Source organism: Rattus rattus, chromosome 3, assembly GCF_011064425.1.
Source record: "Rattus rattus isolate New Zealand chromosome 3, Rrattus_CSIRO_v1, whole genome shotgun sequence".
Lineage (NCBI taxonomy): Eukaryota > Metazoa > Chordata > Mammalia > Rodentia > Muridae > Rattus > Rattus rattus.
In genome coordinates, this window is record NC_046156.1 from 202,859,844 (window position 1) to 202,883,350 (window position 23,507).

The 23,507-nt window shown below is 40.4% G+C and overlaps 1 protein-coding gene across 1 annotated transcript in view; it reads left to right on the forward strand.

Moving 5' to 3' along the window:
- Jmy (junction mediating and regulatory protein, p53 cofactor) overlaps positions 1–23,507 on the forward strand; it is a 69,924-nt gene that overhangs the window by 17,756 nt on the left and 28,661 nt on the right. The window contains exons 2-4 of the mRNA XM_032899023.1: positions 6,025–6,198; positions 13,048–13,198; positions 16,766–16,935. Of these exons, the coding sequence (XP_032754914.1) occupies positions 6,025–6,198; positions 13,048–13,198; positions 16,766–16,935 (495 nt within the window). The remainder of the gene's footprint in view (positions 1–6,024; positions 6,199–13,047; positions 13,199–16,765; positions 16,936–23,507) is intronic.

Sequence of the window (23,507 nt, forward strand, 5' to 3'; positions counted from 1 at the left end):
CTCTTGTTTGTAGGCACACAGTAGCATCAGTAATATAATTGGGCCTTGGAGCTTCCCCTAGAGCCGGATCCCAAGTTGGGCTGTCACTGAACCTCCTTTCCCTCAGTCTCTTCTCCATTTTTGTCCCTAAAGTTCTTTTAGACAGGAACAATTCTGGGTCATAGTTTTTGACTGTGGGATGGCAACCCCATCCCTCCACTCTCCCTGCTGGAGGTGGACTCTAAAAATTCCCTCTCCCCACTGTAGGGCATTTCATCTAAGGTCCCTCCCTTTGACTCCTGAGAGTCTCTCACCTCCCAGGTCTCTGGTACATTGTAGAGGGTTTCCCACCTCCTCCTACTCCTCGAGGTTGCCTGTTTCTATTCTTTTTGCTGGTACTCAGGGCTTTACTTCTGTTCCCCCACCCCTCTGCCAATACCTGATCATGTTCCCCCTTTCCCCTCCCAATCTCCTCTCCCACCCAAATCCCTCCCTCCATCTGCCCCCCCACATTGATTTGGTTTCTTCTCAATAGTTGAATAGTATTCCATTGTGTAAATGAACCATATTTTTTGTATCCATTCTTCTGTTGTGGGACATCTGTTTTTTTCCAGTTTCTGGCTATCACAAATAAGGCCCCTATGAACACAGTGGAACACGTGACATATCTGTCATGGAGTTGGCCTGTCTCCGTGCTCTCACAACGAAATAATAAAATTATGCTTGGGGTTACGACAACACAAGGAACTGTATTAAGACTTGCAGTATGAGGGTTGAGAACTACTGCTCTAAAACATTTGCTACCCTTTCCTGTCAGCATTTTTTATAAAAGCCTGTTAGATTGTTCCAGTCAGTCTTTCTGAGGGTGTGAGGACTACCTTGACCATTTGTAACCCCTACAAGAGAAGAGAAAGGAGAGGAGAAACCAGGTGGAGGAGGAGAAGAATGAGAGGAGATGAAGAAGCTGCCATGAGGGGAGATGGACCATGAGTATGTAGCCAGGAGAAGAAGCTAGTATTTGAGGGTGTTCACATTGCAATTTTAAATTGTTTATGAGTTCGATTAATGTATTTCTCCAGTAGACTTCAAGCAAGTTCATTGACAGAAGAAACGACATCCCGTTGTGTCCCTTATAACCTAAGAAGTCTGTTGCAGTGTAGTGTGGGTGAAATGTTTGTTGAACAAAGCAAGAAGGTATTCTCTGGTCAATTCTGAGTATACTGGAGTCAACACTGTAGTCTTTCTCGAGTCTATTTTTTATTCTATTGTATTCACACCTTCAATGGTAGGACACTCTGAATCCTTTTCCTGCAGTGAGAAGCATACTAGAACTGTTGTTCAGTTGTCTGTGCAGCCATAGCTCTTCAGAATAATTTCACTCTACCCATAAGGATCTTTTCCCTAAATCTTCTCTTCTACTGTGTTTCTGCTGTCCAGGGTCAGGACCGGCAAGGGGTAAATCCTCTTAACTTCTGATGTTAGTATTTATGTCTTCTCTTTGTTAACCTTTCGTTAACTCTTGTTAGCAGTTTTATTATTTTCTTAGAATCAACTCATGATTTTTATCGCCTTTTAGTCAGTGAGTTCTCTTCTATTCTAAAAGTCACCTTTTAAATCTTAGACAAGGTCTCTATGTAATTCTAGCTGGCCTGGAACTCTGAAGAGTGGGTCGTCAACAGACTCCACCTCTGTTACTGTGCCTGGCAGTTTTACTTTTCAGTGTTTAGGTAGGGGGTGTGTGTGTGTGTGGGGTGTGTGTGTGTGGGGTGTGTGTGTGTGGGGGGTGTGTGTGTGGGGTGTGTGTGTGTGGGGTGTGTGTGTGTGTGTGTGTGTGTGTGTGTGTGTGTGTGTGTGTGTGTGTGTGTGTGTATGTGTGTGTGTCCTCTCCTCTCATTTTCTCTCGTCTCAGCAGTTCCCTGGGATTGCATGCTCTACCCACTGAGCAATTTAATGAGCCCTCTTCTTTGTTTTCATTTCTTCTATTTATCATAGGGTTAATTTCATCTTTTACTGTTTTTTAAAGTGGAAGTTTACTGATTTTATATATTTTATAGTATTTCCAGTGCTATACATTTTCCCCTTAAGTATTGCTTTTCTTTATGTCTAAAATTTTGTTATATTTTCACTTAATGTTTTTTAAGGTTTTATTTCAATTATAAGAATTCATTTATGTCAGTGTATAAGTATATACATGTGAGTTCGTGTGCCTACAGAGGTCAAAGGTTGGTTACCCCTCAAGCTGGAGTTCTGGGATATTGTGAGCCATCCAGTATGGGTACTGGGTTCTCTGCAAGAGTAGTTACCTGAGCCATCGCCCTAAACATCCCCAGCATGGCTTTTTTTTTTTTTTTTTTTTTTTTGTTTTTGTTTTTTGGGTTTTTTTTTTTTTTTTTTTTTTTTGGTTCTTTTTTTCGGAGCTGGGGATCGAACCCAGGGCCTTGCGCTTGCTCTACCACTGAGCTAAATCCCCAACCCCCAACATTGTTTTAAGACCTTTTCTTTGACTCATCCTTATTTAGAATTAATTTGGTTAATTTCTATGTATTTAAGAGATCTGGTAGTCTTTCTGCTAATGATTTCTATTTTAATTTTATTAGTGTTTGAGAGCATATTTAATAAACTTTCTAATCTTAAATTTGTCATATTTATGACACAGATGTCTGCCTAGGTGAATGTGTAAGCTTGAGAATGATGACTGTATTCTGCTGCAGTTACAAGAAGTGGCTGGTAGATGGAAGGTGGCTATCCAGTTGGTGGATGTGGTGTTGGGTCATGTTTTCTTATTGAGGAGTCCTGGGGTCTTCTCTTTAATAGTAGATTCTGTGTTTTTCTCCTGCAGTCTGCTTTTGTCTTGAATTTTGGTGCTCCATTTGTACATGTACACATACTAAGGATGTTTTCACTGTTGAATATTCCCGTGTATTTGATAACTTCCTTTGCTCTGAAGTCTGCTCTGTCAGGATTAATTCAGCTAATCCTATTTTCTTTTCTCTGATTAAGCATGTAGTTTTAATTATAGTCATGTAGAAATTGTTTTGTTAATTCCACTATCTTTAACTGAATCTGGTTAGGATGATTTCTTCTCTTGAGATTACACTTCACCTTTCAGTGTGTCTTGTGATTTTTGTATTGAGATCCTGGACCTAATCTACTGAGTGGAAAGACGATGCTAATAGGTGTTCAGTTTTCGGTTTTATGTTTAGTTGACTAGAATAGTTGTTCTCGACCTGTGAGTTGCGACCCTTTCACAGGGATCATATATTAGACATGCATATCAGATATTTATATCACAATTTATAACAATAGCAAAATTACAGTTATGAAATAGCAACTAAAATAATTTTATGGTTGGGAGTTATCCCAACATGAGGAGCTGTATTAAAGGGTCATAGTATTAGGAAGGTTGAGAACCACTGGGCTTAGGAATTAAGACTGTTATTCTAGGTATCGGGTTAAAATTTTGTTTGATAGTCTTCATGTTGTCTTTGAATTTCCCTAGAGACCTGGTTGAGATGTATCTTTTTGTCAGTTGATTTTCCTTGTTGTCATAGGAGACTATTAGTATGGTGGCAAGGTACTGGATGGAGAGGAAGTATGGGAAAGTGTTCTGTGCCCTTGGGTTGCCATCTTGACAAGTGCTTCTGTGTTGTGACAAAAGGCAAGGGAGGTTATGAGTTGGATCTGTATCTCTTGTAGATAAGTAAGGTTCTGGTAAACTCCAGTAGTTTATGCTCTGGTAAAATAGTTACTCTTGAAAGAAGGCCTTGTTAAGAACAGAATGTCACAGAATGATATCCAGAATGGCTAATTTCTAACATGAGAACTAGAGTGGTCCAGGGAGTTGGCACTATTAGGAGGTGTGGCTTTGTTGGAGAAAGTACGTCACTGTGCAGGGTGGGCAATAATACTCTCCTAACCACGTAAGAGCCAGTCTCCTAGGGGCCTTCAGATGAAGATGTAGAACTCAGCAAATCCTGCACCATGCCTGCCTGGACAGTGCCTTGATGATAACGGACTGAACCTCTGAACCGGAAAGCCAGCCCCAGTTAAATGTGGTCTTGTAAGAGTTGCCTTGGTCATGGTATCTGTTCATAGCAGTAAAACCCTAAGACAAGAATCATTCTTATCCAGAAAGTAAAACATAAAAAAGTATGGACAGGGCCTTGTTCTTCCTCTGTGGTACTAGGTATAAACCTGGCTGAGGCCTGGGTGATGTCTAGACAAGTATTCCACCACTGAACTCTCAAATTTGTCTAGAGGGAGATGGCACCAATTCACCAATTCAGCTCAGGTTTTCCCATCCCGTTTTTGGTTCACAGAAAGTGAGCTTACTTGCCCTTCAGCCCCTCTTGCCTCCTCTCTCTTTCCTCTTTTCCTCCTTTCTTTTTCCATAGTCATTTTGTTGTTGTTGTTGTTGTTGTTGTTGTTGTTGTTGTTTCTGAGAGAACAGGTGCCCAGGCTGGCCTTGTAATTCTAGGCCCAAGCAGTGACCCTGCTTGTCTTTGGAGCAGTTGGGGGTATGTGTGCTTGGACACAAAAATCCAGTTCTCCTCACACCAGCTTCTTCTGTTCTTGCTTTCTCCTTCAAAAAGTTACTGCTCTCTGTACCTCCCTATCAGACAAAATGTTGAGGATAGCAGGCTGTCTTAGGATGACGAGACATCACTGGCTGTCGTCAGTGCTTTGATGGCTCTGAAAGACTATTCATTTTCAGCTTGTTTAATAATAGTGAAAAGTATATAGTACATTTTTCGCATATAGTGAGAAATACAACCTATTAAAATGTTTTAATTTTGGCTGGAGAGATGGTTCAGTGGTTAGGAGCACTGACTGCTCTTCCAGAGGTCCTGAGTTCAAATCCCAGCAACCACATGGTGGCTCACAACCATCTGTAATGAGACCTGATGCCCTCTTCTGGTGTGTCTGAAGACAGCTACAGTGTACACAGTATATAATAAATAAATAAATCTTTTTAAAAAAAGTTTTAATTTAACATGTAGAGCTTGAACCATTCTCATGAATATAATAAAATATGTTTAAAATATTTTCTACATTCCTTGTGGTTCTTTTGATATCTCTAAGTACGTTCTTTGTTTTTCACATGTTAAAGAAGCTACTTTTAAAATCTTACATGTGTGGGTATTTTCCTGAATGTATGACTGTGGACCATGTGTACTGGAGACCAGAAAAGGTGTAGACTCTCCTGCCACTGGAGTTAGAGTTGTCGAGCCACCCTGGGGTGCTGTAAATCAAAGCTGGGCCTTTAAGTACAAATGTGCTGAGCCATGTCTTAGTCTCTTACAGGTGGTGTTTTGGTTTTTTTTGTTTTTTTTTTTTTTGAGAATTTTCTAGTTATAATTTCATTGTGGTAAAACAAAACAAAAAACAAAACCATACGCAATATACTAGTTCTGTTCAATTTCTAAGAGTTTTTTTTTAATGGCCTAAGACATGTCTGTCTGTCTGTCTGTCTGTCTGTCTGTCTGTCTGTCTCTCTCTCTCTGTGTGTGTGTGTGTGTGTGTGTGTGTATCTGTGTCTGTCTGCCACACGCTGGTGGTGATAGGTAGTTTTTGAGATAGGATCTTATGTAGCTGAGCTTGCTTCCCCATTCACTAGATGAGGATGTCACTAAACTTGTCTATAGCTTCTACTTAGCTACCTTATATTACCCAGGCCCATCTCTATAGGGGTGACACTACCACAGTGGGCTGGGCCCTCCTGCACCAATTAGTAATCAAGAAAATGCCCCATAGAAATGCCCAGTCCCAGAAGTGTATATGTTTGTGTCAATAACCAATCAGCACAGTGATAGTTGTCTTTGGCTTTGTTTCATCATGTGATTGGAGGACATTTACTAGATTGCAGTTTAAAGCAGGCAGGTAGTCTTCCTTTCTCTAATGAATCAGGCTGTGGTCTTGTACAGTGAGACACTTGGGGTATAGAAGTGAGCGACGCCGTACAAACTGTTTACTTCCTTTATGACTCTGGCTCAAAAGCAAGTACAGTATTTAGTGTTCTTAGTATTGAAACTTTGTTGTTCACAGCTCTTGGACAAGCACAAGACTATAGAAAGCATGGTGGAGCTTCTGGACCTGTATCAGATGGAGGACGAAGCCTACAGCAGCCTTGCAGAAGCTACAACAGAGCTCTACCAGTATCTACTCCAGCCCTTCCGAGACATGCGCGAGCTTGCCATGCTGCGGAGGCAGCAGATCAAGGTATTTGCTGTGTTCTAAGCCTAAGCTATGACCATGCTGCCCAGTAGTTCTGTGGCTGGCTATTCACACATTTTAACTACAAAAGAAGTTTTTAAAATAATGCAGACAGAGTCTTGGCCTTTCCTCCAAGGTCCTTGTTGGGACACTCCATTGACATGATCTTAACTTTTGAAAAATACTGAATTGTCAGTTATTTAAAAATAAATTTGGCACTCGCATTAAAAGGATGTCAGAAACCTAAGACTGGGTGTTAGAATTTGCTAACGTTGATTTGCTAAATCAACTGCAGACATATTTTGGGAATGTAACCTGAAAGGCAGAAAGAAAAGAGAACTAGATGGCATGGTTGTCCCGCCAGTTCTGGACGGTGGCAGTGTTGCACTTTTGCAATTCAGGATTGACTGCTTAAGACTCTAGTCATCAACACAGCGTGTATTGAGTATCCACTTGAGAATCTGTAGACTGTGAGTGAGCTGCTGTCGCTAGTTACTCCATTTTCCTTGGAAAGCAGTGTAAGAAGAAACATTTATTTACATTAGTAACTTTCTTTAAGGTAAAAATTATATTTTACTTGTATTTGTTGTTCTAAGATGTTACCTCTCACACCATCAACCACTACTATTTTATTCTTTGTGCTTAAGAATGATTATTGCATACAGGTGTTATTTCCTAGTGATTCCCTACATCTAGTTATTGAGTTCATAGTGTGTCAGTGAATATGGTAAGTGGTACTATCACACAAATTACTCACTGGGATTGTTTAGGTCCTTGTCCGTAGTAATAGTTATCAGTTTAAATTGGTGTAGTTCCAAAGAATGTTTTAAAATTAAATTATTACTACTTACCATTAAGTTAGAAAATACACATATTTGAAAAAAGGAATACTTGTTTGGCAAAGTATTTGTTATAAGCACCACTAAAATCAGTTGCTTATACATAGTATTTTATGGATATGATATTTCAATTCTTCTGAAGGTCATTGTCTTAGAGTGTCTTTTACTGTGATAAAGCACCATGACCAAAAGCAACTTGGGAGGAGAAGGCCTTTTCAGCTTACAGTTCCCTATCATAGTCTATCACGGAAGTCGAGACAGGAACTCAAACAAGGGCAGGAACCTGGAGGCAGGACCTGATGCAGAGGCTAGGGAGAGGTGCTGCTCACTGACTTGCTCCCCATGGCTTGGTCATTCTTCGTTGTTACAGAACCTACGACCACCTGCCTAAGGGGTGGCACTGCTCACAGTGAGCTTTGTGCCACACCAACTCCCAGTTGGTCCCAAGAGGCCCGCCCACAGGATAATCTAGTAGGGGCATTTTTCCAATTGAGCTTCCTTCTTTAAAATGGCTCTGGCTTTGTAGCAGGTTGACATAAAACTAACCAGCACAGTGATTGAGAATTGAGACGTAAATAGAAGATGACAGTCAAGCTGGCCATAGCAATAACATTTCAAGATATTTTTAACATTTTTTTTTTACAATGGTTAAATATATTGTATGTAGGGATATGTTTTTGTATGTATAGGTAACAGATTTGTATTGAGTTGGTAGCATTATAAATGCATTTCTAACTGGTAGTCTACAGAGGTTTTGGTTAGTCCGTAGTGCTACTATTACCATGTCTCGGAAAGAGTTCCCTTGTGTGAGCACTACTCAACTTTGGGTGGGCTTATTGATGTCTTGGGAGAGCCAGCTCTGCTCTGCACGCTTAACGAGATCAGGTGTGAAACAGAAGTCCAGCTTGGGGAGTATTCATGACATTACGTATTGCTTAGAGAGGAGTCTGAAATATAACTCTTGAAGCTTGAACTCTTGAAAAAAACAGTGGTAGAGTATATGCTCAGCACCATAAAACAAGTTTAAAAAGTAGATTAAATTAAAAGGGAAAAAGATTGAGAATAATAAAGGAAACAGACAAAACTTAGACAAAAAACTGTGAGGGCAAACTTTACAGTGTAGGTTAGAAGCTTAGTCCAAATTTCTTTTTAACTCAGTAAACATAGATTGTGTGTGTGTGCATGTGTCTTTTTCCTTTTTTGAGAGAGGGTCTTTGTTTATGTAGTCCTGGCTGTCCTGAGCTCACTCACTATGTAGACCTGACCCTGAGGCTCTCCTAGCTTCCACTCCCATCTTTTCTCACTCCTTTTCCTCAGAATTAGTCTGGAGGGCTCCCAGAAGTAAACCAGTACAGCAGTCAAATAATATATACATTGGAAAAAGTTAAGTAAAACCTAGTATTCTTAGAAATTCTTCACTTTGAAAATTCGAAGGAATCTTAAAGGTGTTATTAGGAAGAATATGTAAGTTTAATGGAATTTTGGTATATAGTCAATATAAAGCAAGACTTGTAAATTAATGCAGAGGTCACTCTGTAGTAGACCACCTGTCCCAGCATGCCTAACGTCCTAGGGCTCAATCCCCAGTAGCTCAGAACAAATAACACCAAAACTTTGCTGAAATTGCAGCACATCTAAGGGAGAGGTAGAGCATAGTGATAGATTGGAAGACTTCATAATGTTTATAGTGTGCCAATATATCAGTCAGTTTTCTCTTACTGAAACAAAATGTCCAAGGCAGGGTCTTTTCAGTTCCAAGGAAGGGTAAGTTGGTAGTCTAAGCACGGTGCCAGCTCTCGGGAGAGCATCGCAAAGACAGCTCTTGGTGGGTGCAGTAGTAGAGGTGCACGTTTGAGGAGATGATAGCACAGTTGGTTGGGCCCTAAGCTGAAGGAAGAGCCTTTTACTTGGCTCCCTCTCAAGGGCTTACCAGGCTTCCATCGTCCACCCCCTGGAGCCAGGTCGTAGCAGACACACCTTTGTAGTGAGGTCTCACTTAATGGGTATACTGAATAAAATCACTTTTTGCTGTGCCCTTGCAATTAATTTTTATTTAAAGTTAATACTTAATAAAACTATTTGTCATGTGTTTTATATTTTACACACTGTAGAAGGGCAAAATTGAACTAGTGAACTTCTATAATTTGTCAAATTTTGGTGAGAACACTTAAGATCTGCTGTTAAAGAGATGTTTTTAAAGAGTATTATATTAAGTATATTTTCCTATGTTGAATAGATCTCTTTAACTTCTTAAAAGAAATTTTGTGTCCTTTAACCAAAATCTTCACTATGTCCCAAGTCCCTCCCTTCTACATGAGTTAGTACCATTCTATTCCTTAGTACAGGCTGAATGGCATTTTTATATGTGTCTGTGTGCATGTCCGTGCTGTCTCTGTCCATTCGTCTTGTTGATGAACACGTGCATTCATCCCATCTCTTCACTATTGTGAGTAATGCTGAGTCAAATTGGACACACACGTCTCAGCATACTAACGGCAAGTCCTTTTCCCATACAACTAGACGTATGACTATAAGACTATGTGGTCTACATGTCTGAGGAGCTACCATAATAGTTAACACTGATATGTTCCCATAGCAGTGTACAAAACCTCCCCTTTCTTCACTTCCTTTCCAGTATTTGTGACCTTCCTTTGTGACTGTCCAATTAAATAGGAGTAAGATGATAACCTCATTGTAGCTTTGATTTACTTTTCCTGATTAGTGATATAGAACAATTTTTGTATGTCAGTTAGCCATATGTCCTGTTTCCTTGGGTCCTTTGTCAGCTTTTTAAAATTGTCATCTCCTATTTGGATACTAATCTTTATTGAGATGTATGGCAGGGAATCAAATCCAGGGTCTTTTAATGCCACTCAGATACTTAGATTCTTTGCTACTGGCCAGCATCCTCAGCCCTCTCACTGTGCAACCTGGCCTCGAATGTTGGATCTGCCTTGTTGGCATCCTGGGTAGCTAGGGTTACAGGTACATACTGGTGTACCCATTTCAGTCTTGGTGGTGTATTAAGAAGCTCCGATGGGGCTGGAGAGATAGGTCAATGATTAAGAATGCTTACTGCTTTTCCAGAGGATCTTAATTTGGTTCCCATTACCCATAGTGGGTGGCCTCTAACCAAGCATTTGTAACTCTTAACTCCAAAGGATCTAATGCCTTCTGGCCTCCACTGTCACTTTGCACTTACATATAACACATACACACAGAAAAACACATATGTATAAATAAACACATACGGCTTTTAAAATAGTTCTTGATAATTGCTTATCATTGAACAAACATTCCCATTGCCTAAAAAAGGTTACATTGTACTTAAACAGTATCAATAAGTATATTCACAAATCTGTGTTGGCATTTGCTTCACCGAAGAATCCAAAGTTAGGTTCTTCCAATATCTTAACAATGCACAGAAATACCCTAGTAACTTTTTACAAAATGCAGTAACCTAGCAAGGATGTACTTAAGGAGTCCCATGCCAGAGGCTTTTATTTATAAATCAGCCTTACTCTTCTGGCTACCAAAACTGACATACCTCTTTCCATGTGAAAACGGTCTCTGCTTTCTCTCTAGCCTTGACATTCCAAACAGAGCTGTCATGGTATTTAGCACATAATCCAGCTGAACAGGGCGGCTGCAACATCTTCAAGTTTTCCAAGTTAGGAGAAGATGCTGAGAGAGGGTTGTTGTGTGGGGCCTTGAGTACAATAAAATAATCAGGCAAGGTTTCTAGCAATTGGTTGCAACATTGTAACCGCTAAGTTCAAAAGTCCTCTATGGAGCAGCCGAGGAAACAGTGGGTAAAGCTGTTTATATTGTTTGTGAAGGTGGAGACAGACACACATCTAACCAACAGCACTCTTCAGATGAGTGCTTTTCACCTCCTCCCACAAGAGCCATAGCACAAAATTGCAGTTTTCTAGATGTTTATCCCCTCCTTTTTTGTCTGTTGCTCAGAGGCACAGTGTTTATTCATGCAGGTGGAAATAATTTCTGTCTTCCTCTTTTCTCTTTTCTCAGTTTTCTTGACAAGGTCTCACTTGGTAGATTAGGCAGACCAACCTGCCTCTGAGCTTCCTGAGTGCTGGGATAACCGGTGTGGTTTGAACCACCCTGCCTGGTAGAAACTGAAGCCACGGTCTTGCAGATCCAGGCAGGAGCTCTAGACTGACTTAGACCCCTGGCCCTTGCAAAATGCAGTTATTAAATAGGAAGAAAATGTCTGAAGATTTGCCACTCAAACATGACATCAGTACTATATTTTATATGCTTTCATTTCTTCAGTAATCTATTACGTAATTGAAATTTATTTTATCTATGATTTTGATCTATATCTACCTATTACTATAGCATATTTTTATGTTAAGAGAAACCCCATAAACATTCATATCGCAAAGAATTGAATTTTATGATCGGGTAACACAGCTTTCTCATTACAAGTCTAGCATTCATTTCCCCCTTTAGTTCAAACAGCTCTTGGTGTAAACAGCTCTAGCTGTCACTCCTTAAAGATAGTTTCTTGTGCACGCTTGGGTGTGTGTTCATTCCTGCTCCTTAGATGACCTTATTTACCCTTATGGTTTTATAAATGCTTTCTTTGTGTTACTGATGTCCAGATTTATATCTCTGGCCCTGACCTTTGCAAAATTAATTCTAACACATATAAAACTAAATCCTAGGCCTTTAAATTTTTAAAGTTCCATTCCCTCTCAGAGTAAGGGTGCTAAATATCAGCTGGTTAAATTTTATTTTAGTTTTAGATTATTATGTTAATTCTGTATCTTGCATTGCTTAGAGAATATGGCTTGTTTTTTTATTTTTGAAATTCATTATTAGATTTCAGTGATTTGATACCTGGTTTTATAATTTAAAATATGCCATGGTTGGGGTTAGGATTTAGCTCAGTGGTAGAGCGCTTGCCTAGGAAGCACAAGGCCCTGGGTTGGTCCCCAGCTCGAAAAAAGAACCAAAAAAAAAAAAAAAATGCCATGGTTGAATAACATTATCTGCTTTCTAATTTTTGTTTATTGCTCATGAGTTTAAGTGTGCATGGGTGTTTTGCCTACATGTTTATCTGTATACCATGTATATGCTTGGCACCCACAGAAGCCAGAAGAGCATGTCAGATCCCCTGGAAGTGGAGTTACAGATAGTTGTGAATTACATGGTGTTGGGAATTGAATCTGGGTCTTCTAGAAGAGCAGCTAGTCCTCTTAACTGCTGAGCCGCCTCTCTAGCCCCACTCCCCCTTTTAGGGTTTCTCTATGAAGCTGTAGCTCCTCTGAAACATACTCTGTAGACCAGACTTGACTCTTCCTCCTGACTGCTGAGATTAAGGCGAACACCAACACTCCCAACTCTTAGATCTTAATCCTCAAGTGTCATTAACATTCTTCCCTATGCTTCATCCTTCTGAGGACGGGGGTACCAGGCATGGCTACTGTACCCTGCTTCAGTGTATCTTATTTCAATCAATCTTTTGTATATGGTAAAGCAAGAATATATATGGATATATGGTCCATTTCTGTCCATTTTGTTTTCACCTTTGTTGTTGTAATACGTAACTATTTATCTAAAAGGATAGAGTGCTTGTTTAGGATGTGCCAGACCTTTGTTTCCTTAAAAAAAAAAAACCAAAAAACAAAAAACCCCCCAAAACCAGTAAATTAAAGGGAAATTAATAATTGTTAACCTAAAATATAATTATTCTAAATAAATTGTTCATTGTCGTAACACTCACAAATGACCAAATGCTTTGCTGTATGTGCATTTTGGGGGGGTCGGGATAGGAGGATGGAAAAAGGTAGGAAAGGAGGAACAGAAGGATATTCCCATGTCAGAAGTCTTCAGCGCCTTTATTAAGTCAGTTTAAAACCACCTACTTCTCTTCTAGAGCAGGGTGAAGTAGTGTCTTTATTGTAACACTGAGCCTGACGAGCACTCGCACATTACACCTGTAAAGTGTTGGAGGACAAGTAAAAGAGTTTCCCTTTTCTCTCTAAAGATTTCCATGGAGAATGATTATTTGGGTCCTCGAAGAATTGAGAGTCTACAGAAAGAAGATGCTGACTGGCAGCGGAAAGCTCACATGGCTGTTTTGTCTATTCAGGACCTCACTGTCAAATATTTTGAAATAACAGCAAAAGCTCAGAAAGGTAAGCTTTTTGGTAAAACTCCTTAGGCATTTTTGAAACTGAGTAGTTAAGTTTTATGTTTAGAATAGTTATGTAGTAGAGTTTGGAGAATGCATTTCCCCCATTGGACAGAGAGTAGCCACGGTTAGCAGTCAAGTTATCCTTTCAGTGCCAAGCGTATGTGTGCACTGTATCCACTCTTTAGGTCGATAGGAAAACCTGGAGAAAGCTGTTGTGGGGTAGCCACCAACAAAGATGCTTGGACATCTTGTAAGTGTTCATTAGCCCGCTGGTGACTGCCCTGGGTGTTTGCAATCTGAGCCTTTCTCAGGAGGAGCATTTTAAGCACAAAACTATTTTCTAGGTTCACATATTTCAGTTAATAATTTTAGTTAGCCAGAAGTAAAACTACAGGAGCCAAAAGGCAAGGTTATCACATGCAGAGATTTCCCAGAACTGTGGACTCTGATGGATTAAGCCTTTGTTCCCATTTGGCAGGTGGTGCTGTCAGGGTGCTGAGTTTTAGCCTGAATGTTTTCCATCATGAAGTCAGTTGTGCTAAGGTCTGAGGCCCTGTTAAAAATACAGACACAGACACAGTGAGGTCATTTATTTAATCTTGGTAAAGCCAACGAATGGAGAAACACAGTTGAAACAATTACCCATGTATATGCACACAAGTGAATTTTTACAGAACTAAACTTCACAGACTTGAGTTTAAAATGTATCTTAGTTAAAATAGAATGTTCCTTCTGTAGTACACTCTGTTGATCTGACAGTTGCTTTACTATTTAAATACAATTTTATAAGATGGCTAGAAGATTTAAAATGGCAGAAATATTTTTGATATAAAACAGACAATGGGGATATTTTGTTTGAGACCTTAAAATTGAGGATTAAGGAAACACTGAGTTGAGAGCTTCAGCTCCCTTTGTTACTATGTTCGTTGTTGTCACAGTACATGTTAAGACAGGTTCTTCCTTGCTCTTGTGGTAGTTTAGAGTAAATTCGTCTTTCTGTGTCTCTCTTCATTTGCTGTCTGTTGTCTTTCCCTAACAAAGGATGTTGCTTTGTATTTATTGAAGAGCACAGAAAACATGATATGAGATTTTATTCTACAAAAATTTTAAGAGTTTTACAAGAGGTGTTTTACTGATCCAGTTGACCCAAGACAGTACTCAAAACTGCAAACATGTTATGGACTTCTAGCCACATGTTGGTTCCAGCATTTATGGTGGATCTCTGGGTTCTTTAATATTGCTTTCAGCCTGTCGCCTGCTTAGAGCAAATGATCACAACACACACGCATTGCTCTGGGTCAGGGGCATGGCTGCGTATATCGTTTTAAGGTCAAAGCTATGCATGTAGCTCGTGGTACAACACAACTATGGAAGACTCAAGGTATAGTAAGAGTGGCTTCATTGTTTTCTCGAAGGACAGATTAGGCTGAGCACACAATTTAGATTGAACACAGTCTAACATGAGCTTAAGGCGTGTTATTAGCATGATCTCAGGGTCTGGTAAAAATTGAGGTTTTGAAAGCAAGAGTTATTTTCAGAAAAAGCCATTTCCTCAGAGCCACTAAGAACAGCAGTGACTGTGACAGCAAAGCTCAGAGACCACGGAGCAGGACTTCTAAGGAAGCAAATCCCTATCTGTCAGAACGAGATTGTGTGATTTTTGAAGACTAAGTCAAGAAATAGCAATATTTGTAAAGTAAGCGCCAGAGGTAGTTTTATAGCTGGCTGGTATTCGAGCCTCAGTGTAGGAGCGGAGGTGGTAAGCGTGAGGAATTGACTGACAGTTACTTTTTTTAATGTAAATTATTAATGAATGTATTTTTTTAAAGAAAACTTCTGGGGCTGGAGAGATGGCACAGCAGTTAAGAGCACTGGCTGCTTCTGAAGAAGGCAGATCGATTCCCAGCACCCACCTAGTTGCTCACAAACGTCTGTTAACTCCAGTTCCAGGGACTCTGATGCTCTTTTCTGGCTCCCAGGGGTACTAGGCACACATGCTGTGCACAGACACACATGCACACCTGCACATGTAAATAAAACTAAAATAAAGGATTTCTGAAAAATTTAAGGCAAAGCTTAGTAAATTCTGTATTGTGAAAGATAAACATACTACAAAATTAATCACTTGAAAATATGTGAGATTATCCCATGTTGTGGTTTATCCCATATCGCATTTTGAGCGAGTCTAATCGCCAGCTTCTGTCATTTGTTGAAATGTGATTGACATAAGGATCAATCTTTTAAGGTTTCAGGAGGCATCCTGCCAGTGCTTCTATCTGTGATAAGCTTTTTCAAAAGGAGAGTTTATTTTAGTTGTTTATATGCATGTGTCTGTGTGGTTGGTCCTGTGGATGTGACTGCAGGTACTCATGGAGGCCCAAGGCATTGGCTGTCCTGGAGCTGGCATATTTGTCTATAAACTGTTCAATGTTGGTGCTGCTAGTTGACCTTTGGTCCTCTGGAAGAGTTTGGGAGTTCATAATCACTGAGCCATTTCTCCATTTCTGCTTTTAAAAATTGGAACATATTAGCTGTCTGTCAACGATGAACTTTTGATCCAGTCCTGGATCAAACTACAAACTAAGACGCTTTTCCTCTCTGGGAAAGAAGAGGGCCATGCTGCCTCTGACGGCTGCTGGTTCCATCTGCACTCAAATGTGGGGTTTGTTCCTCCTGCATCTGGTCATCACAGTTTCCTGAAAGTTATCTAGGAACAAGTCAAGCTGGCCTGGAGATCCCCTACCTCTGCCTCCTGAGTGCTGGGACTAAAGGCACACATCGCTACTCAGGAGAACAGAGAGTGTGTGTTATTGGACCAGGCATTAAAGACATTAAGTGTAATTTTTTTGTGGGGTCAGTGAATGTTTTCAACATTTAGGGATTAGATTTCAACTATTATATACATATATGCTATATATCTCTCTCTGTGCTCATGTTCATCCCAAATGTTATTTTTGTTGATTAATTTATTTCTTTGTTGTTGCTTTTTAAGATAGGGTCCCTCTATGTAGCCTTGGCTGTCCTGTAACTAATTCACTATATAACTCATGCCCAGCCTTCAATTTTTTATTTTACAATTTATACATATTTTAAATTTATGAGTCTGAGTTTATGTGTACCATGTGTTTATAGAATTCTGAGGAAGCCAGAGGAGAGTGTCTAATTCTCTGGAACTGGTTTTAACAGGTGCTTGTGAACTACTGTGTGAATGTTGGGAACCAAACCTAGGTCCTTTGCAGGAGCGGTAGACGCACTTACCTCCTCAGCCACCTCCCCATCCATGGTGAAGGTTGTTTGTTTTGTTTGAGACAGGGTCTCACTATGTAGGTCTGGCTGTTGAGGAATTCACAATGGAGACCAAGTTAGACTTGAAGATTTACTTTCCTTCTGGGTGCTGGGATTAAAGGCATATATACCACTACATGATAACAGAGAATGCATGACATTATTATGTGATAGAGATATTAAGTGTAATTTATTGTGGGGGTCAGTGAAATCTAAGGCTTTATAGTTCTTCAGTGTGTAGTAGTCTTGTGCCTTAACATTTCTACAAAATTACCATTAACAGCTGTGTATGATCGGATGCGAGCAGATCAGAAGAAATTTGGCAAAGCATCATGGGCAGCAGCTGCTGAACGAATGGAAAAGCTCCAGTATGCAGTTTCTAAAGAGACTTTGCAGATGATGAGAGCTAAGGAGATTTGTCTGGAACAGAAGAAACATGCACTAAAAGAAGAGGTAACAAGACTGATCCTTAAAGTTTCAGAGACCGTAAACCATTAAGATCTGCATAAGTTAGATTCTTGATTTTGATAAACATCTTATTTAATATTTTTACATAACTACACTCACTGATTTTATATTGACTACACTGTCAGTTAATTTTATGTGCTTTGTGTGTGTATCTATGTGCATATTTGTGTATGTGTTGTGTACATGTGTGTACAGATGTAGATGTATATATTTGTATGTGTATGCACAAGGCCTTGGGTGTTATTCCTCAGTTGATGACCACTTTGGTTTTTTCAGAAAGGATCTTTCACTGTCCGTTAAGCTGGGTTAGCCTACCCAGGCATCCAGTTTGCCTGTCTCTCTAGCGCCTATGACTCCATACTTAGGATGTTTTAGTTTCTTTCTGAAGCTGTGATAAAATATAGACCAACAGCTAAGGGGAGGAAAGGATTTATTTGGTTTATTTTCAGGTCACAGTTGATTATCACTGAGGAACTTGAAGGCAGGAGTTTGAAGCAGGAAGTTGCTTGCTGTCTTGTTTTCTCCACTGGCTTAGGCTCATGTTCAGCTCTTTTGTTTAAACTACCCAGGACCACCTGCTTAGGGAATGGTTCTGCCCACAATGGGCTAAGCTTCCCAACATCTGTTAACAGTCATTACAGTCCTTGATGATTGCACGGACCAACCATGTAAAGTCACTCAACTCAGAGTCTTTACAAGTTGTTCTAGGCTGTGTCAGGTTGACAGTTAGGACACGTGACTATCTTCTTGCCTTATGGTTCTCGAGGCGTAGGGTCTGTGACCATTACAACAGGGAGCGTAGTTGCAGGCAAGTATGACACTGGAGCCATAGCTAATGGCTTACATTTCAATCTGAAAAGGAGCTCTAGGCAGAGAGAGCCAACTCGGAATGGTGATGATAGATAGTCTTGACACTTTACAACCCATTCCCAGTGACACAGGTCCTCCAGTAAAGCCTCACTCCCCAGTCCTTTCCTCCAAACAGTTGACCAACTGGGACCAGGATCAAATGTGAGGCTGGGGGGGTCATTTGTTCTCAGGAGCCCGTTCTCATGTAAGTCACCCTGCTTTGTAGCCCATTTTTGTACTGTTTCTATGAGATAGCTTTGTGATTGTGCTCAGTCTGTGATGATCTGGTCACATGAGACTTCCCAGTAGCTTTGTCTAACAGTGGATGGACGGCGTACACCAAGGAACAAAAAGGCCAGTGGAGCTTAATTGTTTATTGTAAGAAAAGTTTTTCAGGTTTTTGTTTTTGTTTTTTGAGACATGATTTCTCTGTGCAACTCTGACTGTCTTGGAGCTTGCTCTGTAAACCTGCTGGCCTTGAACTCAAGATCCACCTGCCTCTGCCTCCTGAGTGCTGGGCTTAAAAGCATGGGTCAGCACTGCACAGCTGAGAAAAGTTTCTTTGGCAGAGTTTTTAATAGAGCCTTGAGGCAGTAGAACGGTGTTGGAAGTGGCCCTGTCAAGACCACATGCTATTACCTTTTATGCCAGGAACAGGACAGGGTTGGGCTTACTTCCCTTGACTGTGTTCTGTAAGATGCCCTTCATCACCACCTTGTTCTTCTCACACGGCCAAGGACAGCACTGATCTCACTGCTGCTGCTGATTGTTTGCTTCTAAATGTTAGGAAAGTTCCCTGCGTTATGATATTTAATAATTTATTTAGTCAGCCTCAGCAGTCTCTGCTGCACCGACTGTTTCCCAGCCGTCCTTCCCAAGGTACCTGCAGCTTGAGTTTCTTTAGGCTCTTGGTTCTGTCAGTCTGTCCTGAGGACGCATTTCTCAGCCATGTGTTCCGGGTCCATCCTGTCTACAGTGACTCTTGCTCTCTTCTTCTTCTTCCTTCTCCTTGTCCCTATCTGCTACTCCCAGCCCAGAGCTGAAACTCTACCTACCTCTATTTGCCCCAGCAATTAGCTGTCAGCCTCTTTTATTCAAGCAGTCAGAGAATAAAAACTGAGCAAAGTTTACACCTCATCATTTGGTTTATGCGAGGAAGTGCTCTTCTGACTGCAGCCAGGCCTTGGAGGCCACTAGCATTTGAATACATAGCAGCACCAGAGCAGCCCTACACTGGTCTGCAACAGATTGCCTTTACTGAAAAGGCATTCTCTCTCTCTCTCTCTCTCTCTCTCTCTCTCTCTCTCTCTCTCTCTCTCTCTCTCTCTCTCTCTCTGGTCTGCAACAGATTGCCTTTACTGAAAAGGCATTCTCTCTCTCTCTCTCTCTCTCTCTCTCTCTCTCTCTCTCTCTCTCACACACACACACACACACACACACACACACACACACACACACACACACACTCTCATTCACTCTCACACAGCATTCCACTGATAGTTTCTGTAAGTATTAGAAGCAGTAAATGTTAAGACAAGACGTACATTTTCAAAAATAAGGACAGTGAATAATTAGGTATTAGAAACTGGAGATTGAGGAGAGTGTAGGAGGTAAACCATAGAAGGTGATTTAGATGCTTCTAGCAGACTTGAGTTGTTGAGGTAAACTATTCAGCATGAGTATTTAACAGGTACCAGTGTTTGTGGAGGGCTGGAGAGATGACTCAAGGTTATATATGGCTCCTACTCCTACAGAGGACCTTGTTTGATTTCCAGCATCCACGTGGTGCCTGGCTAGCTGTAACTTCTGTCCCAGTGAGTCTGTGGCCTCCTGCTGGCCTCTGTGGGCACTGCACACGTACGGTGCACAGATGCACACGCAGACATGCACACAAATAACATTTAAGTTTTAAGTGCTTATTACATTTTGGACATTTCTCCTTGCTTTTCCTTATTAATACTTTGGGATAATTGTTTATTTTGGTACATATTATTTTTTTCCTATATGTGAGATAGCATTTCCCCTTGTAACTTTGTCTGGCCTTGAGACTGCAGCCCTCCTGTCTTATACCTTAGGGTGCTGCACGTTATATCTCTGCAGGAAAACGGGGCTTTAGTAAAGGGCCCGTGACTGCGGTTTGTTTGTTTGTTTGTTTTGGTTTTTGTTTTGGTTTTGTTTTAAATGTTTGAGTGCCTATGATTGTAAGTGGTTGTAAGCTGGTTGTTGTAGGTTCTGGAAACTAAACTTGGCTCCCCTAGAAGAGCAGCAAGGGTTCCTAACTCTGGAACTACCTGTCTAGCTCCACAAACTATTAATTAATTCTTAAAGGTACTTCAGTCCCCCACACTTTGGTGTTATATTTAATTCTGGTTTCTTTTTCCCTGCCTTTTGGAATTCTACAGAATTCAATTACCCCTCTGTCTTAGTAACTCCTCTTGCTGTGAAGAGACACCATGCCCAGGGCAACTCTTATAAAGGAAAGCATTTCATTTGGGGCTTGCTTACAGTTTCAGAGGCTTAGTCTGTTTCACGGCAGGGAACATGGTGGCAGGCATGGAGCGTAGGTGAGAGCTATACCCTGGTCCACAGACTGGGGACACATTTCCTTCATCTACTCCCAACAATTCCAGTCCTTCTGAGCCTTTCAAATGAGTGCTACTTCCTAGTGACCAAGAATTAAGATATATGAGTTTATGGGGGACATTCTTAAGCAGTCTACCATACCCTCTCAGTTCATTCAAAAAAAAAAAAATGTTTTTCTTAGAAATTTCAGTAAGTGATGGAGATAAATAACTCAATTTACCTCCTGCCCTGTCTTCTCCACATGGGCTGCATTTACAATTTATTCTCTCTCCCTCCTTCCCTCCCTCCACCCCTCTCTCTGTCTGTGTGTCTGTGTGTGTAGGGGTGTTGTCATGCCATGGTGTTCCTCAGGAGGCCAGTGGACAACTTTGTGGGGTCACTTTGCTCCTTCCATAATTAGAAGCCTTCTGGAAGGGAAATTTGGTGTTTTTGATTTGGTGTTCTCAGGTTGCCAGGCTTATGAGGCAAGTGTCCTTAGTCCTCTGAACCTTTTCATTGACCCCACACGTAGTAGCCTTCCTAAAAGCAATTAAAAAAAAACAAAACAAAACAGGAATAACATATGATCATAGACTAAGTGAAATTTGACAAGTATATGTGAAAATGATCTGTGAGTTTGATCAGATTCATGGTGGACCATTGGAGAAGGATACAACTGATCAAGTATATAATTGACCGAGAGTCTTGGGCAAGACATAGCCTCGAAAGATTTAGACTAGTGTGTGGTAGGAGAGGTAAGAAATAGAGTTGTAAAAATGAGTTTTTGTATGTTCTGCCAATGAGTCAGATTTTATCCTTAAGGCATCATGTCTCCATTGTAAGGAAAGACACGATCAGATTTGTTATGGATGAGCAGTTACTCTGACCCATTTTAGGGTCATTCTTATGGAAACCCTGGATTCACAAACTTGACGTCAGTATAACATCTCCACAGTGAGTACTCACTCATTCACACTCCACCCTGGTAATTTGGACCTTTTGCATGGCTATGGATAAGGACTGAATTAAAAGCCATATGGAGTTAGGAAAACATAAAAACTACACTTAATGTTGCTGCAGTCCGAGCATTTGATAAACGTTAGATCCATGTTTGTAACACATTCATTTCAAATAGGTTGGTAAGAATATATGCTTTTATTGTTTTGAGTAGAGTGAGCTGGGCAAAGGTGACTGGATTTATATTATGTTAAAGAAACTGTCATACTCATAGAATTATTATTAGATTTATGTTGATTTTTTTAAACTATATTTTATATGTAGCAATACATACAGTTTACATTAAATGACATTTGGAGTAAAATGATTTAAACAGTAAAAAGGTAAATTTCAGGCTAAAACACTTCCTCCCCCCAGCATGACAAGTATGTGTCATGTCCAGATCTTGTGCTCTAATGGTCAGTGGAATTAGAAAGCAAACCTAACTTTCAGAGTCATTGCCTCAGAGGAGCGACACGTGTTGGCTTCTTCTGGATGCAAAAATGTTTTTGATTTTTTTAAAAAAGGATTTATTTATTTATGTATATAAGACACATCAGAAGAGGGATCAGATCCCATTACAGATGGCTGTGAGCCACCATGTGAGTGCTGGGAATTGAACTCAGGACCTGGAAGCCCAGCCAGTGCTCTTAACCACTGAGCCATCTCTCCAGCCTGGGAAAATGGTTTTGTTACTTTAATACTCAGACACTTAAAATCATATCTATCATGAAAAAAGCTATGAAGGATCCAAAACTAGAGAGAGAAAAAAACAAAAAGATGAAACTTGCTTTGTAGACCAGGCTGACATCAAACTCAGAGACCTGCTTGCCTCTGCCTCCTGAGTGCTGGGATTAAAGATGTGTACAACCATGCCTAGCCATAGAAAAATTTTTCCTCATAGTTTGCTTATATCTTCTCATCAGTGTACATAGATAGACGAAGCTCACAGGTCATGTTCACGTATCCTTGTCAAATTTTACTATAGTTTACGACCATATCTTATTCATGTTTTTAAAAAAATGGCTTTTTAAAAAGGTACCATTGTGGTATCAATGAGAGAGTTCAGTGGGCTAAAGACACTTTATTAAAGCTGTTTTGTTAGGGAGGATAATTCTGTTGTGGGACTTTTATATAGAATTCATAGCACATGAATCCAGCACTAAATAATAATGAGAAGTTATTAAGAAGTTATGAGAAGCACCTGGTCACATAACATCGAATACGAAGGCTGACCGGATGCTTTGTAGACAACCTGTATTGTTTTGGCTTGGGTATAATGAGCTGTTCCACAATGGCAGTTATTAATTTAAAAAAAATTAATACATGGTCTTAGTGTATCTTCCAGGCCACCCTTGTACTTGGGATTGCAAGTGGATACCAACACTTAGGTCTTACTGACCCTGAAATTAGGCTCTGCTTGTTTGAAAAGAAGGGCCCCTAGCTGCACTCCAGAAAGCAGTCTTCGAATTAGTAGATTAAATCCTGACTTTTCCTTCTTACATTTATTTATGAGTCGTTAGCTAAAATTGGACCTGGTCTGGGACACTTTATACTTTGTATTCAATCCCTGAAGGATGTCGGCCCCTCCCACATTTTCCTGAGGCATTTCTACTGCAGTCTCCCTTTAAGGAGCTGGTTCCTCTGGGTTTCTGGCTCTCTGGATTTTCTTTTAAGTTAGCCTGTTTGTTGCTTGTGAAGTAGACTTTACCTTCATCTCATTTCTTAGTGTTGACATGGTCCTGAGCTGTTGGAGCAGTACAGGGTGCCAAAGGCAAAGACACCCGCCCGCCCCTAACAGTAGAAAGTACAGTCTTTATAAATAGACCTCCAGCGTAGAGAAGGGAGAGGCTGACTAGAGGTCTAGAGTTTGCGAGTCTGTCGCCATTTTCCTTAGGCCACACCCATGATTGTAGTCGTCTGCTTTATGTGTCTGAATTCTACAGAACATTTAAAATATTGCCAGTTAGTCATTCTTGCCAAGTTTATGCTTGTTGTATTTATAATATAGGTATTGTGCTTTATATGTATTTAACTGTGAGGTACTGTCAGTTGTAATAGCCGTAATTTAAGTTGTCTGCATTACTCATGAGAAAAAGAACACATGAAAGAAATATTAAACCCGTTCCAAGCAAATGCTTTGCCCCTGA